General features: G+C 40.9%; 1 protein-coding gene across 2 annotated transcripts in view; it reads right to left on the reverse strand.

The window, feature by feature from the left end:
• GAREM1 (GRB2 associated regulator of MAPK1 subtype 1) overlaps positions 1-15,552 on the reverse strand; it is a 95,132-nt gene that overhangs the window by 71,741 nt on the left and 7,839 nt on the right. Inside the window, exon 2 of one of the 2 annotated variants that reach the window (XM_042870084.1) lies at positions 3,016-3,156. In XM_042870084.1, coding sequence (XP_042726018.1) covers positions 3,016-3,156 — 141 coding nt within the window. Of the gene's footprint in view, positions 1-3,015; positions 3,157-15,552 lie in introns of those variants that run through there. The other variant, XM_042870085.1, reaches the window with a different exon arrangement.

Genomic DNA, 15,552 nt, shown 5'->3' on the forward strand with positions numbered 1-15,552 from the left:
AGAATCATTAAGGTTGGAAAAGACCTCTAAGATCATCTAATCTCTTACACCAAGACAGGACTCTATCAGGACAATAACTTTCATCTACTCTTCATCCTAAGTACAAGATGACCTCTTCTGCTGTAGGAACCAGAAATACATTAACCACTTGTTTTTAATTACATGAAAATTTATCTCAATGCTACATTAACTTTAGCTAAAGAGAAACAGACTGGAAAGAATATTCAAGAGAGAATACTCTAAGACTAACAGCTGTCATATATGAGTGCTGTCTGACAGGAATAGCAAAAATTAACCATGTCAGACATCCCACTGAACAGCAACAAACAGGGTAGTAGCTTCCTGCTAGCAGTACTACAGAACAGAGGTTGCAGTAATGAGATTTCACATAAATGTAAAATACAGCCTTTTCCTTCTTTAACTAGGCTTTATTGCATTTAGGTTTAATAAGTGTATCAAAATCTGATTTTATTAAGTAGCAAAATCAGATTTATGCTATACTAGTATTCATATATGTGAGTGATGACTTTGCAGTATGTAAACACAAACCTCAGAAGAATAAAATCAGTTTCAAATTCCCTTTCTATTCAACATGAGCAACCAAAATCATGCTGAAATCTGCTACTTTAAAACTTCACTGTGGGGGAAAAGATAAAATTTATTTCATTAAAACTGAAAAAATCATTTTCATGAACAGTTATGTTCAAACTCCACAGACCTTTCTGGATGGCAGTATAAGAAGCAATGCCAATTACATGTTCACAAAATTGTCTTACTTGACAGAAGTTTAAAGTTACTACCTGGAAAAGAAGCAGCAGCAATACAATACAAAACTTGTCAGTAAATAAGTAAATATGTCCTCAGACAGCAATGAAGTTTACAAATAAAATCCTACCTGTAAAACCAAAAACTTAGGGCTGACCTCCATAAATACAGTCTGTCAGTTGTTCTACTTGTGTGTTCTACAAAGATGGAAAGTTCTTGGATGCAAATGGAGAGCTGTGCCAGCAAGTTCCTAGGGCCCTGGCCAGCTGAACAGCCTACCTTTTGGCAGCAGCACATCCTCCTCTGAGAAGCTAATGATTCTGGAGCGCTCCCATCGCCCAGACTTCTAAACTGCTTACAGCACAGCAGATACCCAAGGTAGTTCCTGAGCAGGAAGTATAACTGCATCAGGGAGTACAAGTCTAACACTGAAGAATGTCACCTTCACGTGGGGTTCTGAGTTACAAAAGCATGCCATGAGGCACAATGCAGCGCTGCGCCGCCTCACACAGCTGTATCAGGCATCATGTCAGCATAAATTTGTTTTTTGGTACACAGAAGATCTCCCAAAATGCTTTTAGATGTTAGCATCCAAGCACTAGTTTGAAGTACTTTTCTAGCTAAGCCTTCACATCCTTATATAAGTCTCTCCTTTCTCACAGTTAACCTATTTCACGAGCTCTGACACTGCAAGTTAGCACCCATCAGTCTTGTGAAGTTCCCTTGGCAGCAGAGTCCATCAGATATTTACTAAGTATCTTCACTAAACAGCAATTTGTGAACTTGCCTGTATTTTCATCTCATTAGTGAGGTGTTTAACGTCACAGAACCTTCTAGAGATGATTGTTTGACAGCAAAATGTGTTCTGTCAACTAAATACACACCCTTGTCCTGTGTTAACAAAAGTCAAGAAGAAAAGTACATCAAGGCACTTGCAGTATCGTAGGGGACAGGTTTTGAATTCATATAGATATCTTTAAAAATTAATAACAAAGCTTAAGAAACCTTTTAAGAGTCCAATCTTCCTCCATGCCAACAACCAGGATATTTGCTGCTCTCCTTCCATAGGCCAATGAGGATTTTATAAAGCACCATTCAGTCTGAAGGAAGTGAAGTGTTTATCTGGCCATGGCACTGAAGTTTATGGAGTCAGGAGATGTAAAAAACGCTGTTACTACGAACAAGCTCTAGAAACTACTTATACTGAAGAAGTTAAATGTGTTAATTAATTAATAAATTCACTGGTCTGAAATTTTCAGACATCTTAGAATTAAGCTTCCAGAAGTCAGCTCAAAAACGGAACAACATTAAGTTCCATCACTGCAATATGGTGCTGTTGTAGCAGCACTGTGATTAAAACATCTCAGTCAACTCTTGTACAATTCAGCCCAACCTCTTTACAGCAAGATTTAAAATGAGACAGTAACAGAGCTATGTAGATTACTCAACTGACAAGTGGCTATTCAGAAGACAAAGTGAAAGCAGAGTACTAAGCCCACATATTTCCTTTATAGCCAGCTCTTTTACTTACAAAAATTTTAAAAGCTCAAGTGTGCATTGTAACTGCAGCAGGGTAGGTACTTCCCATTCATTTAGTACTGTTCTATTTAGCATGTGAATAAGGATACTAAGCAGTGAGAAACAGTACTAAAATAAAAATGAAAAAATACTTTCTTTGGAAAGTAAAGCTAATTTTTTAAGTCACAAAATAAACACTGATGAGCTATATCTCTGCCATATATCTAACCATACCTGCCTACTTTGAACAACGGTACTACTGCATCATCCAAAAAGGCAGACAGCAACAAAGAACTAATGAAAAGCACCAATGTAATACTGCAGTGCTGTTCTGAAAGCTCTTGGGCTTTCAACACAGAAACATTAAAACCTCCCTCCAGCTTGAGTATGTAATTAAGTGCAAACTTCATTCCATCTCTGATTGATCATTTCAAAGCATTTTCAAACTTCCCCTACCATGTTCACAGATGACAAAGGCTGGCAATTTGTTATACTCAAAACTGAGATTCTTCTACATCGCTATGCATTCTGTCAACATGCTGCCCAATGAAACATCTGTTTAATAGCCCTGGGTGTATATCACTATCCCGAGCTCTGCAGTGTTACTAAAAAGATAATTCACAGTCACTGATACTGAAGATTTAGTTTCACTCTACCCACTAAAGTGATTAACTTAAGTGGTAGGCAATTCATTCTCTTGAAATTTGTTTTTCAGGTTAACAGCAGCTTTACCTGCATAATGTACAGGGATTTCTATCTTTGGCCCTATGACGTAGTGGCCCTCCTCCAGACTGTGAGCTGTAATTGTTGTCCACTGCCGACACGAATGAATCAGGAGGTAATCACTCTCTCGAAGGCCTTCTACAGTTTCTCCTGAAAAACAGACATATGATTTTAAAATTACACTTATTGTCTACAGAATTAGGAAGACTTCACAATAAGCATTGTGTTCTTACTACTATTTACTTTTCAGAAATCCAGTTTAAATAAGTTAAGAAATCCAGTTAACTAAGTTGCAATTCTAAACAGTATTCATTTTGCAAGGTAAGCACTTTATCTTAAAGAACACAAACATAAACCAACCCAGTGTCTGAATACAAAGTACCAGAGATGTGCTGTTGATCATTCAGCAGTGGCTTTCAACTTGCTTTTTCAGATTTCTGCTTAAACAGATTTTTCACATTCCTGTTTATGTCTGCCTATCTTACTTAATACACATACTTGAGAGCTCTTAATCTTTAAATAAAGGAAATCCACACACAAATCAGTTATTACACTTTGGAGGTATCAGGAGAAAAGCACATTTCCATACGTTAAAGGACCAGCAACCTAAAGCCACCTAAGGCCAAATTCTGCTTGTCACTATTAAGCACCTGAGTACTTCACCTGCAGATAGAGATTTCAGCTCTTTTTATCCCTTTGCAAGCTACTAGGTAAATAGCTATTCCTGTACAAATAAACGTAATCCTATTGCTTGTGAAGAAAAAAAAAAAAGTTAATACACTACAATCATCACTCACAGCAGGCTGCTCTTACATTCATACAGTCCTGTTTGTACACACAGAGACAACAGCCTTCCTCAAGGTGTCTTGAAAGCAGTCAAATGAACTATCAGCAACACCTAGCAGACACCAAACACAAGTCAGAATGACCAGAGAGGTTGCGGAGTCTCCTCTGAAGATACTTAAAACCTACCTGTACACTTTCCTATGTCACCTACAGCAGGGAACCTGCTTTAGCAAGGGGTTGGGCTTGATTATCTCCAGAAGTCCCTTCCAACCCCCTGTGATGAACCCAAGAGATGGACCTCACGTGGTCTACTGCCCCATTAGCTGTTAAATCCATTTTAAAAAAAGTATTTTGACAGCAAGCAGGCACACTTTCAAGTAGGCACAGCATTTCAAGAACTGGTTTCCAAGTCCCAAGGCAGTCCGGCCAGGCAGGCAGTCTGCTAAGCACCAGCTCCTACTTCGAGCATCTTCTGTTCTCTGCTCAAAAGGCAACTCACAATAGGCACAAAAATTCTCTTCAGCTTACTCCAGCGAACAGTTATAATTCTGGAGGGAAACATAATGATAATATATGGTCTATTTGAAACTCAAGTTTCAGTTCAGTCTTAAACTCATGCTTTCTATAGCCCATGGCAACAAGCAATTATTCCATCCCACAGCAAAATAAAAACAATGACACCTAAGGGAAGAACTAGTATTTTACTAGTTTCATTGACAATAGCTAACCGATTTTGAAGAAAAGCCAAAGCACCACTGATATGTTCTACTGTGCCTTACAATTTGTAGTTATAATTTCAGACCATTACCTAAAGAAAGCCCGAATTCTACATCCAGGATTTGCAGGGAAATAATTACAGTATAGATCGTTCTTGAGGAATCTGAGAAAGATGTTCTCAGTAAAAATAAATAACATACACACATAACAAAAAGGAGCTTCCAGTCATGGCTCACAAGCCATGATCTGTTAAACAGGTTACTCCTAAAACTGGGTGGGACAGGTGAGTGTAAAAAGGTATTATGAAGGCAGGCCTAACAGTGACTACCTAATTAACTCTGCAGCTGGAAGTAGTAATTTTTAAGCAGAGTCTTGGAAACCACAACTCTTGTTACAACAACCATTCCCTGGAAGAGATTAAATTGGAAACAAATTCCGTATTTCTCTCTGGAAGCTGGAGCAGAGCAGAAAGGTGGACGTACACAACAGGCAGGCCTGGCACCTGCATGTCCTTTGCTTCTGTAGCCTAGGGTGAGTAGAGTTCCTGGGGTTGCTTTAGACGAAGCTGCTCCTCGTAGGGATTAATGGATTAGCAAAAAACCTGGCTAACAACAGCCTCCACACTGTGGGGAAATACCAGGAAGCATCAAATATGAATGAGAACAGCATGTGGTGATACACGTTCTTTCTAATTCCTTCCACTGACTTGTCCAGTGCCTTTAGACCAGCCTCCTCTCTTCAGGCTGGGGACACGTTCAAACCAGGCTATGCTTCTCAGGATCTGGCCCAAGCACACCCAGATGTAGCCCTTCATACTTTTCCCAGCAACCCACACCTTGCAACACAGCCACATGCATCCAATCTGATTTTCCCCCATCTCAGTAACACAGGTTATGCAAGCCTTTCATTAATCACATTTTAGCTATGTGGGAGAGAAGTCAGCAGCCTTCACATCCACAAACTATGCATCTTGGCTCTCACCTATTCAACATACTCCTACACTACTGCTTACATAAAATCAAACTCCATGAGAAAACAGAATACAGGTCACTCGTCTTTACTAACAATTTTGTCTCTTGTGATCAAATATGGATTAGCTGTATCTCGCCCTCTCCTCCCCACCCCAAATGCCTGCAATGTAATTATACCACTACAAAGAATCTACAGGTAAATACTTGAGTTCATTCTTTCCCCTAAATAAAAGTCAGAAGCAAGGAATTATCACGTTTCCTCACACCTCCCTAAGTTCATTACACTTTTCCAAAGCATGAGTCAACTTTATTCATAATAATGCCCAAGACTAAGAAACCCATGCTTTGCTAACAGCACGTAAATCCTAATAAAGCACTGACACCCCTCCTTACCTTACAATAAAAGCCTCACACCTCTAAATGGTGAAGAAAGCCGGCGTATTCCTAAGCAAGCTGTCATCCTGTGAGAACTGTGACCAAGACACAGGCTACTTCACCACCCATCACTGAAGCAGTGCTTTAACAGCTACTCATGTGTTCTTTCTCAATCAGATATCATCATTTTTCAGTTACATGATTGGCAAAACTTCATATCCATGCAACTCTTAAGAACTACAAACAAAAGCCCACTGTTGTTCAAAAGCAATTGCAGAGAGAATGATGACAACAAAAGGAAAATTCTGCAAATGTTGGTAGTTAAAATACAAGAAAAAGATAATTGCCTAATCAAGATTCTTATGCTTATTAAATGCCACATACATTAAATGCCGATACTCCTTTCACAATTCTTTCTAGTCCTAGAACTTGTAATCCAATCTTGGCTCAGTCACTGTGCACATTCCAATTTCAGATGAACAGTTAAAAACTGCAGCAAGGCCAGAAGCAGGATACCTCAATTTACAAGCTCAGAGATGAATTTCTGTTCTCACTTGCTGTGTTCCAAAACCAGATGAGAAAATAGTGGCTGGCTATGCGCCAGGACAGAGCTTATCCATGGCAAAGCCATGGCACACAGGCACACTTCTCTTGAAGCAAGGACTGACATCCCCATGAGCTGTCACTACCACTTCCTGAGAAAGGGTACTTCCATTTCTCAGTTCTCAAACATCTAAGGTAAAGACCCTGTTATAACTGTAGACCTTCCAGTTCTGAAGGCACTGAGCTCTCCCATCTCCTGTTCACCTCCTAGATCAACAATTAAAGCTTGGCCCATTCATTCCCATACAAGAGAATTCAAGATGGTTCCACATATTCTCATTTGCCAAAGATAGAAGTGACTTTTCAACACCAACCGCTAAAGAAAAATAATGAAACAAATGGAAAAAAAACAAACAAGACAAACTTTCAGGATTCTCATTCTAGTTTTGAGAAGCTGATGTTCAAGTTACTGCAAAACATGTAGACCAACATGACTCATTCACTCACAGAAACTACACTGCTAAAAATAAGCAGCCATCTACAGGAATATAAACATTTTAAAATGCCACACACTTTGTCATCCTGGTTAAGAGGTTGTATCACTCCCTTAAAGCCTAAGCTTTGTGTCTAGGGAGATAAGAATAGAAAGAGGAAGTCCACACAAGGTTCCAGCAACGTAACAGATACCATTCGCACATTCTAGATGAACTGGATACCATCTCCTCCTGCCAGGAGGATGGTTAGGGAGACATTCCTCTTATCCCATTCATTACAGAAGACTGTAAAGAGAACTAAATGCAGTCCCTTGCACGTTAGATCAAGCAAGCAGAATTTGTTCTTCCTGGAACAAAAAGAAAATACAGAAAACTAAACTCATGCCAAAAGTAAGATTGCTGCTGTGAAATAGCTGGTGAAGATGTCTGCTGAACCCCAGAGACAATTCATCAAGACTTCATACCATGTGTTTTCATCAAGTCTGAACTGTCTGCAGCCAGGTAACAGCTGCTGTACAATTAAGTGCATCACCCAGGCTTCCTTGATGAGTTAAGCAGGTGGTGGGCTTTAATTATCCCACCTAATGTTCTAAGTCACATAACAAATCATTACAGAGGAAAACCTCAGCAACATGAGAAATCCTTTCAGTGGACACTCAGCAAGGTAATTACAAAAGCCCCACACAAATGAGTAACTTCAACTTTCCTCCCACTCAAGCTTGTACTAATGCTTGCTAAGAATGAAGGGTTAATTTGAGGAGCAGCAGAGGCAGCTGCCCAGGCAGGTGAGCTCTGTGGAAGGAGCAGGAAGACCTGTCAGCACGTGGCTGGTCTTAAAAGGGAAGACAAGGGAAGACTAGCAGACAAGGTTTGCTTTGCAATGACCAGAAGCTAACAGAAAGCAGAGCTATGAGAAAAACTGGAGAAGAGAGAAGTGAGGTTCTTATTTATTCAACATGATATCACAGCACTGGGGAGCCTTCCTTATGTGGTATCTGCTGCACAAGCAGCAGATTCTTTTCCCGGCTGAGGGCCAAACAAGCCATGCATTAAGACACACCTCAACATCATCCTACCGTAAGCACAGCTCCAGCCAGGATGAAATGAAATTATAATCCATTCTTAATAAAGACAGTATTATGTGTTATGGCCTTCATGGCTCTGTGCAGGGAGACATTTCAGGTCAGAGGGAGGTCACACTGCTAACACAAATAAATGCCAACACTGCTCTTCCACATTAAAAGAAAGAATCTGTAACACTACACTAGTCAATTAGTAAGAGTTGACTTTCTCAAAAACAAGACAACTTATGTCTCTACAAACATTTGCTAGTCATAGTTCCTATAGGGGTAGCATCCTAGGGTGAAGTACTTTTTTAGCTTGCTGGAAGATTCACAGTAGGTATGAGCTGGAGCTCCTCTTGTAACACAAGCACAGAGGTTCATGTATAAAAATGGGAAGTAGAGGGGCCCAACATGGATGAGACAGCACACCTGAAGAGACAAGGGCAGGTCAGAAACTGAAACACCGAACTGTCCCCAGCACACCCATTAACTTTGGCACTATGCACAGAGACTTCAGCTTGCCTGGCAAAGAGGACCTGTGAGCATCACAGGTGGCTGCAGCCTTCCCAATGCAGCCTCTGAAGTATCAGCAGCTCTTAGGGCCAGGTGATGAGCACAGCATCCTTTTGCCTTTAAGATGACCATCATTAAACTATGGAACTCCAGGTAGTTCATTTTCTAGTACCTCCAATGCTTAGCACCTGGAGTCTAAACTGGAGTTTAAATTAAGAGCAGTATGAATTATTTCACTCAGGAAACAAGGCTGCACTCCTAAACAATCTTCCCTGGTTTTAATATGTGCCATGGAGGAGAAGCAAAGGAAGTGAGTATGTGACAACTCAAACTCAATTACATTCTACTAGTTAATCAAATACCTGCATTGCTGTTACGCATGACCATCCAAAGACAGTTGTCATCAAGGCCAGGAAGGGAACACATGGGCAATTTTTTTTTCCATCAGAAGTATCAGCTTCACCTAAAATCACCTCATAGTCATTCTGTTTCAGACAGACTGAAGCTGCACCAGCGCATAGAACAGATGCACCAGACCCACGACCTGCCCCAGTGCTAACACCATCTGGTCTTTCATCTCCAACTTGCAGTTGTGTTACCCTAGCAGAACAGCTGCCTCTTCTTCCACAGGTTAAAGCTTTCTTCTAACACTGAGTCTGGAATTTACATTTCAGGAAATAAAACACAAACTTCTTGTTAACTCTAAATATGAACTTTATTTTTTATTTTTATATATCAGATCATGCAAGCCTGCCCAAAGTCCTCCTCAGGCAAGTAACTTGCATATGAACTCTGAAGGAGGGTGAAGGAAGAAATTAAACCTTTTTCTTTTCCCCTGCATGCTGCATCGTACTCCAGAGTATCTGTTGGGTACACACCTACAGAGATATCTCAGCAAATGTCAAAAACTAAGTGTTGCTAGGGTCATTTGCTTGCTTATCCTTTTGTGGTGTGTTTGGTTACTGAGTCAAATCTCAATGAGCTGTTCAGCCTGCTAGTGCTATTGCTTCAGCAAAAATAAGAATTGCCCTGGTCTAAATGTAGGTCAGAGAGAAGTTCAACAGGATGAGAACAACATCCAAATTTTCCATTGTGAAGCTGCAAAGGTTTTGTATGAAAAAAGATTACTGTAATTTTTCTTAACCAATGAATGAAAGAAAACCTCGCAAGCAATTTGACATGTGAAGTATCACACTTACAGTAACAAAACAGATATACAATAATTGAAAATGTTGGTCTTTTGTCACTAAGACTGAACAGATGCTTGGAAGAGTTACTGTTGCATAAAATGTGCAATGGAAGAGAAGTAAAAAGAGCACTGAATTGTAGAAAATACTGCGACTGCCAGAAAAGCACACAAAAGCCCTTCTTTGAAGGTCTCCCCACGTTATCAGTCTCACTATGTCATTCCATACAGACATTAAAAAACAGCATAAGAATTATCTAGCTGATCAGAAACATTTCTTTGGTTAAAGAAAAGCAAAACAATTTGCACGGGGGTGGATCACACGAAACCTAAATGCAGGCAGCCAGTGACTTAGAAGGGTCAATACTGTAATCTCTAGGAGCAACGTGGGGGGAAAAAAAAAAAAAGCATTAACATTTAATCATCTCTGGGCTATACAGAACAGTATGCTAAATTTTTAATTTAAAGTGAGCCCACTCATTCTGAAAGCCTAACGGTGGTCTTATCTGTATCTGAGCACAGCGGATGGAAGTAGAAGACTTTGTCCACAGCTACACAACTTTATGGATAGACACAAAGATTGGGAATAAAAATCACAGTTACAGTTGAGACTACTGATAACACATCTCACTTTCTAGTTTTACTTCTCCATTTGCTGAGTAGTTTTAAATATGTTTCTAACTGTTTAATTCCAGCAGCACATTCATTGGTGCTGGTTCCCATCACCCGGGTGAGCCAGTATTTGGCATGAGTGAAACTCCCCAACGATCCTCTTTTGAAAGAAATACAATGTGACATTGATTTGAAGCACCATCAATTGAATAGACTCCACATCTTCCAGTAGATGAAAGGCTTACCAGACAGTACGAAAGTTTTGATTTTTAAAACAAATTCATTTCTTTACCAAAATTAAGGTAAAAATAGCAACTCAAGCAGGGGAAAGCAGACAAAATTAGTACAAGTGTGCTGTCTCCAAGCTAAGATTCAGCCTGTTGTCCTCCAGAGGCCATGGGCAATGGGATCAGCCCAGCTCACAACGTTGGGTCACCAGTCCTGCCCTTCTACAGCACAGCCCTTACCAGCTCCCTCTAAGAAGTTTTCTCCAGATGAAACAACTGTTGCTGTCTACAACTGACCACACTGGAACTGAGTTTTCAGTGGTGACTGAATAGCAGGACTTCCATTTTGCTTAACTGACCACATCTGCAAACAAGGGGCAATGACAGCCTTGCCCACAGACTAGAATCACTGCTTGCAGTGCTTTCTTCATCTCTGCAATCCTTCAGCCTCACAGCACTGTGATCAAACACCGCTTTGGGTGACCACTAAGTATTTCACAATCAAGAGAAAGTAGACAAGCCTTTGCTTCTGTAATTTCAATCCTTCTGCAATTTCAATCCTTCTGCAAAAGCCAGATACAATCAAATTGCTTCAATACATCTGATGGTGAACTCCAGCTATCATCCGCCAATACCCAGCAAGAGAAACAACTCCCATCCCCCTATCCTTTCTATGCTTGCCAGGAAGAAGACAGATTTATTTCTTTAGGATTAAGATTTTGCCATTGGAACAACTGGATATACCAGTACTGTTGCAACAAATCAGCATAAACCCTAATCTTGTTATAAGGCTATGGGACAGATTAATCCACTGAAAAATCCGGTTTGTTCCAATACAAGCTTTTCTCTAGCTGCCAATGCACAGACATCATCTCAGCAGTCTCAGAAAACCTGTTCAACCCACTGCAGGAAGGAGGAGCGCAAATATTTTATGTCAGTGCCGAACGGTGCCACTGCCTTCAACGGGGAATGCTCCACTGACTTCCGCAACTTTGGCATCTTGATGCGTGTTCATATGAAAGTTGGTGGGAAAAAAAGAATAAGGCTAACAACTCAGATTTCACTGAGCTTTGTTTGCGTTCATTTCAGGCCTTCAAAACAAACAACCCAGAACGAGAAACCTTACTTTTTATGATCTCAAGCCAAGCAAGTCAAAGCACATCTTTCAACACAGCCTGCTCTCCACTCCTACACAGGGGAAAAACACAACAGTACCTTCACATTTGCATCCCAAAACACAGCGATTTTCTGTCACTGTTATAGTTATTCTTATTAATGCTGAACATTATCAGATGTAACTACAGATTTATCCACTTTATAGATTTAGCTGTAAGATTGGTCCAACAAGACAATCCATTAACCCAGTTACTTACAAACCACTGCAGAAAGACCCGACAATTCTTTAAACTACTCCAGTACCCTACAGCATGTGAAACAGTGCCCATTATCATTTTTCATTTATCATGGTATCTGAAAGGAGAAAAAAAGATACTTGATCAGAGAATCATCATTAATTAAAAAAAAAAAAACCAACAACTGAGATTCTCATGGAAAATAAATCCATTCTGAAGTGACCTAAGAACACAGATCTGAAGCTCTAAGAATCTCACATTAATGACACTTAGAATGATTACAAATCCGGAGTACCACGAATGAGAAAGCTTAACTTTTCACTGCAGGCAACACAGGTTCCAATCTACTTTAGTGCTACTGTAGAGAGACAGGAAATAATGCGTAGATTCAGTTTGTTTTCCATTTTGAATTCTCATTGCCAAAGTCACGGAAAAGAAGGTTCAAGCGTTTATTTGTCCTTTGCGACCAGAGCACCAAGCCTAGAAATTAAGACCAATAACTGCTTGGTAGTGATAAAGGGAATAACAGAACTACCTGATCAAAAGAAAACCAAAGCATTAATGGGGTTTCTGAGCAGTGTGCTGCCATCCAAATCAGCTCCTTTATATACCTCAGTAAAAGAGCTGAGGCTTTCCCATACCAGAGGCAAGCATTCCTTATGCTAAAAAGCTCCTTCTCAGAAGCATCTGTAAACACTATGAGGGCCACCAGAGGATACACTTCCAAGAACCTGTTTAACATCAGCTGCCTAGCTGGACAAGCTTAATACTTAAAAGGTGGGAAGTCAGCAGTTAGCATTGCACTGTGTGCTTCTATTGGCCTCCTGTTTATTTCCAAGCACAGCAACAAAATGGTTGCTTTAACTGACAAGCCAAATTTTAGCTGCACCAAGGAGCCCCTCTTCCAAGGTGTGTCGTTTGGAGTCTGGTCAGGAAGGTCTGGCTGCTGCTCCCTAGATTCAAGATGCCCACAAAAAAACCTTTGACCCTGCCAACCCCATAGCTGTGAGATCCAGAATGTGATTCTAGATTGCCCTGGCAGACAGAAAAGCAGCCTATTCATTCAGACTTTTCCTGGGCACAGCATGAGAGCTGGGGAGCTGCCTATTGTCAATGATTTATAATTAGATGATTTTTTTAAACAGTAGCCAAGCAAGCATGCTCAGCCTTCTCATTATACTGCCCAAGTCCTAAAGAGACACTGTACTCCTTTGTGCTGCATGGCAGTGATCCCTGTCTGAACTTAGGGCATCCTGGACAAACTCCCAATTAAAAATAAAGTAGCCAAAAATGCAGGAGCTCCTCAAGGATAGTTTTCTTTGGCTTTGCAAGAGCTCATCATTGCACTTTAATTTGCCTGCGATTTCTGCAGCATGGTAGGGACATAATAAAAACAGCTGGGAGCAAGCAGAAGTTCAGCTCTGCTCTCCAGCCAGGATGCCCGCTGGCTGCTCTCCGAGCTGCCTGGCTCGGCTCCCCACGCTGTCAGATGCAGAGCAGGCGCTAATTGATGCGCACTAATTGATGCTGGGGGGCTGCTCTCTGGATGGCAGCTCCAGCAGTGCCACCTCTCCAGTTCCACCTTGTAAAATCCAAGCGCCACTAATGACAGGGTAAGGCCTCTTCAAACACAGGCTGACCACATACACGCACAGAAACTGTAGGTGTTCAAGGGTAATTAGGCACATGCTTGATTTGGTTACGTTCTGTACAGCAAGAGAATCTGAGCAGTATGGGAATATCAACATGAGAAATGCAAGCAGGACTGCACCTTGTTTCTTCCTGACCAAGAACAATCCTAATCCTGAGTGCAATTAATTCTCATTGTTTCAGGGAAATCTGCACAAACTGAAAGGTACAAAAAGAACACCTTTGTTTTAAAAGAAAAAACAACACATAAGGGATAAGAGGGTAATGTCCCTTTGATAATAGCTTTTATCGTCTTAGGAATGCACAAAAAGAAGAAAGCACCTCCCGCAAAGAGGGAAAGCTGCTTTCAGTGAGCAGCATACAGAAATGACAGTGAAGGAAAACCCATCATGCTTCACTTTCCCCTTGAGGAATAATTTATCTTTGCCCACAGGCTATTCAGTCTCAAGATATTTTGTTCCATATTGACAGGAACACAAATGATATTTGACAATACAACCCATAAAGCGCACAACAGGGATGATCTGATCTCTGGACTGCCCTACATTCAGTTGCAATGGTATAGCAGCTTTGCTACTCATCTCCAGCCACATCCTGGGTTCAGTGATTGCAATAATATACATGTAAAAAGTCACATTTTGTTTATTCATATAGAACCCTAATATCTCCCTGATTCACATGCACACCAATGCTTTCTATATTCTTCTCCTATGAATATAATGTAGAGTCATATCTGGAGACCAGGGTAGAAAAAAAGCCTGCCATAACAAAATGATAAATATCTCAGACATGATCACATAAATTAGCCAGTACACATTTTTATAGCTTCCTTTAGAGAGAAAAAGGGGTATTTTGACTTCTTACTAAATAGAAGCCTGAACAGGACTGTTAAGATAGAAAAAGAAATAATCTAATGTTCTAGTAACTAATCTCTCAGCTAAGACAGACACACACTGAATTCTTCTCCCAGCTAGTCACATCCCATAACAAGTGGGATGTCTTTGGGACAACCTCCCAAACAAGGATTACTACCAGCTCACTCACCCTCTGTAAGTCAAGCAAGAATCTGGCACCAGTTAAGAGGAAGCATTAGAGGAAAAACCTACCAAATCATGTTCAAGTCCTGCCAGCAAAACCCACTTCAACAAAGCTAAACCAACAGCATGTCAACGTAAGAAAAAGAGTACAGGATGAGAGAGATCCCATGCTACCTGCATGGATACATGCCTCCTCTCTGCATCAGGGTCCAAAAACACCTGCTTACATTGCACAGCAACTAGCTGCGTGTTGAATTTCTGGTCTCAGTGTCCAACACAGCTGTCCCTGCCTGCTTCCTCACCTTTGGTGGCAAATTCAGCTATCACTCCCGGTACGCATACTGCCAAACACCACATGCTGTCCGGTCTAAGAAACAAGTTCTTGATTCCCATCCCCAATTTCCTCATAGCCAGAGGTTCTTTTCACTTAGAGCAGAAAGAAGAATCATTTGTCTGGGAGCAACAGGACAGAAACAACAGCAGTGCACCAGAAACACTGGAAGAGGCAGAAGGGAGGACTGTACTATTTCCAAACAAGGGAGGATAAAAGAAAACCTGGAGATAGCACCATCTGCTATTGCTAGGTGGTCCTGGGTGTTTTACCTTCGAACATCCCTGGAAATACCTCCAGATAACCGGTGTTCTGTTCAGGTCCAACAGCACAATGGGAGGCTCAACAGCTGAGCAAAGGGCACAGACTCCCAGTAAGGCCAGCAGGAACAGCTTGGAAGTGACTGCCTAAGATACACACAGCTACCTTTCTCCGCTTGTACTTTCAGGTCAATCTTGGACATGCAGCCTCTTTTCAGGAAAGAGGCAATAAAGTTTTAAAGCAAACATTTTTAAAAGGCAAATTCATGTTGCGAGAAGATTCTCTGAGTCTGAGAAGCTGATCATTTCTTCAGTCTCTTTCTAGTGAGCTCTGGAAAAATCATCCTGTAAAAACGCCAGCAGCACGCAACACTACAGCACCTCCACAAACACCTGACCCAAGACCGCAATAGCGCACAACATGAATA

This window comes from Lagopus leucura, unplaced genomic scaffold (genome assembly GCF_019238085.1).
Source record: "Lagopus leucura isolate 7727_CA_CO unplaced genomic scaffold, USGS_WTPT01 Super-Scaffold_100002, whole genome shotgun sequence".
Lineage (NCBI taxonomy): Eukaryota > Metazoa > Chordata > Aves > Galliformes > Phasianidae > Lagopus > Lagopus leucura.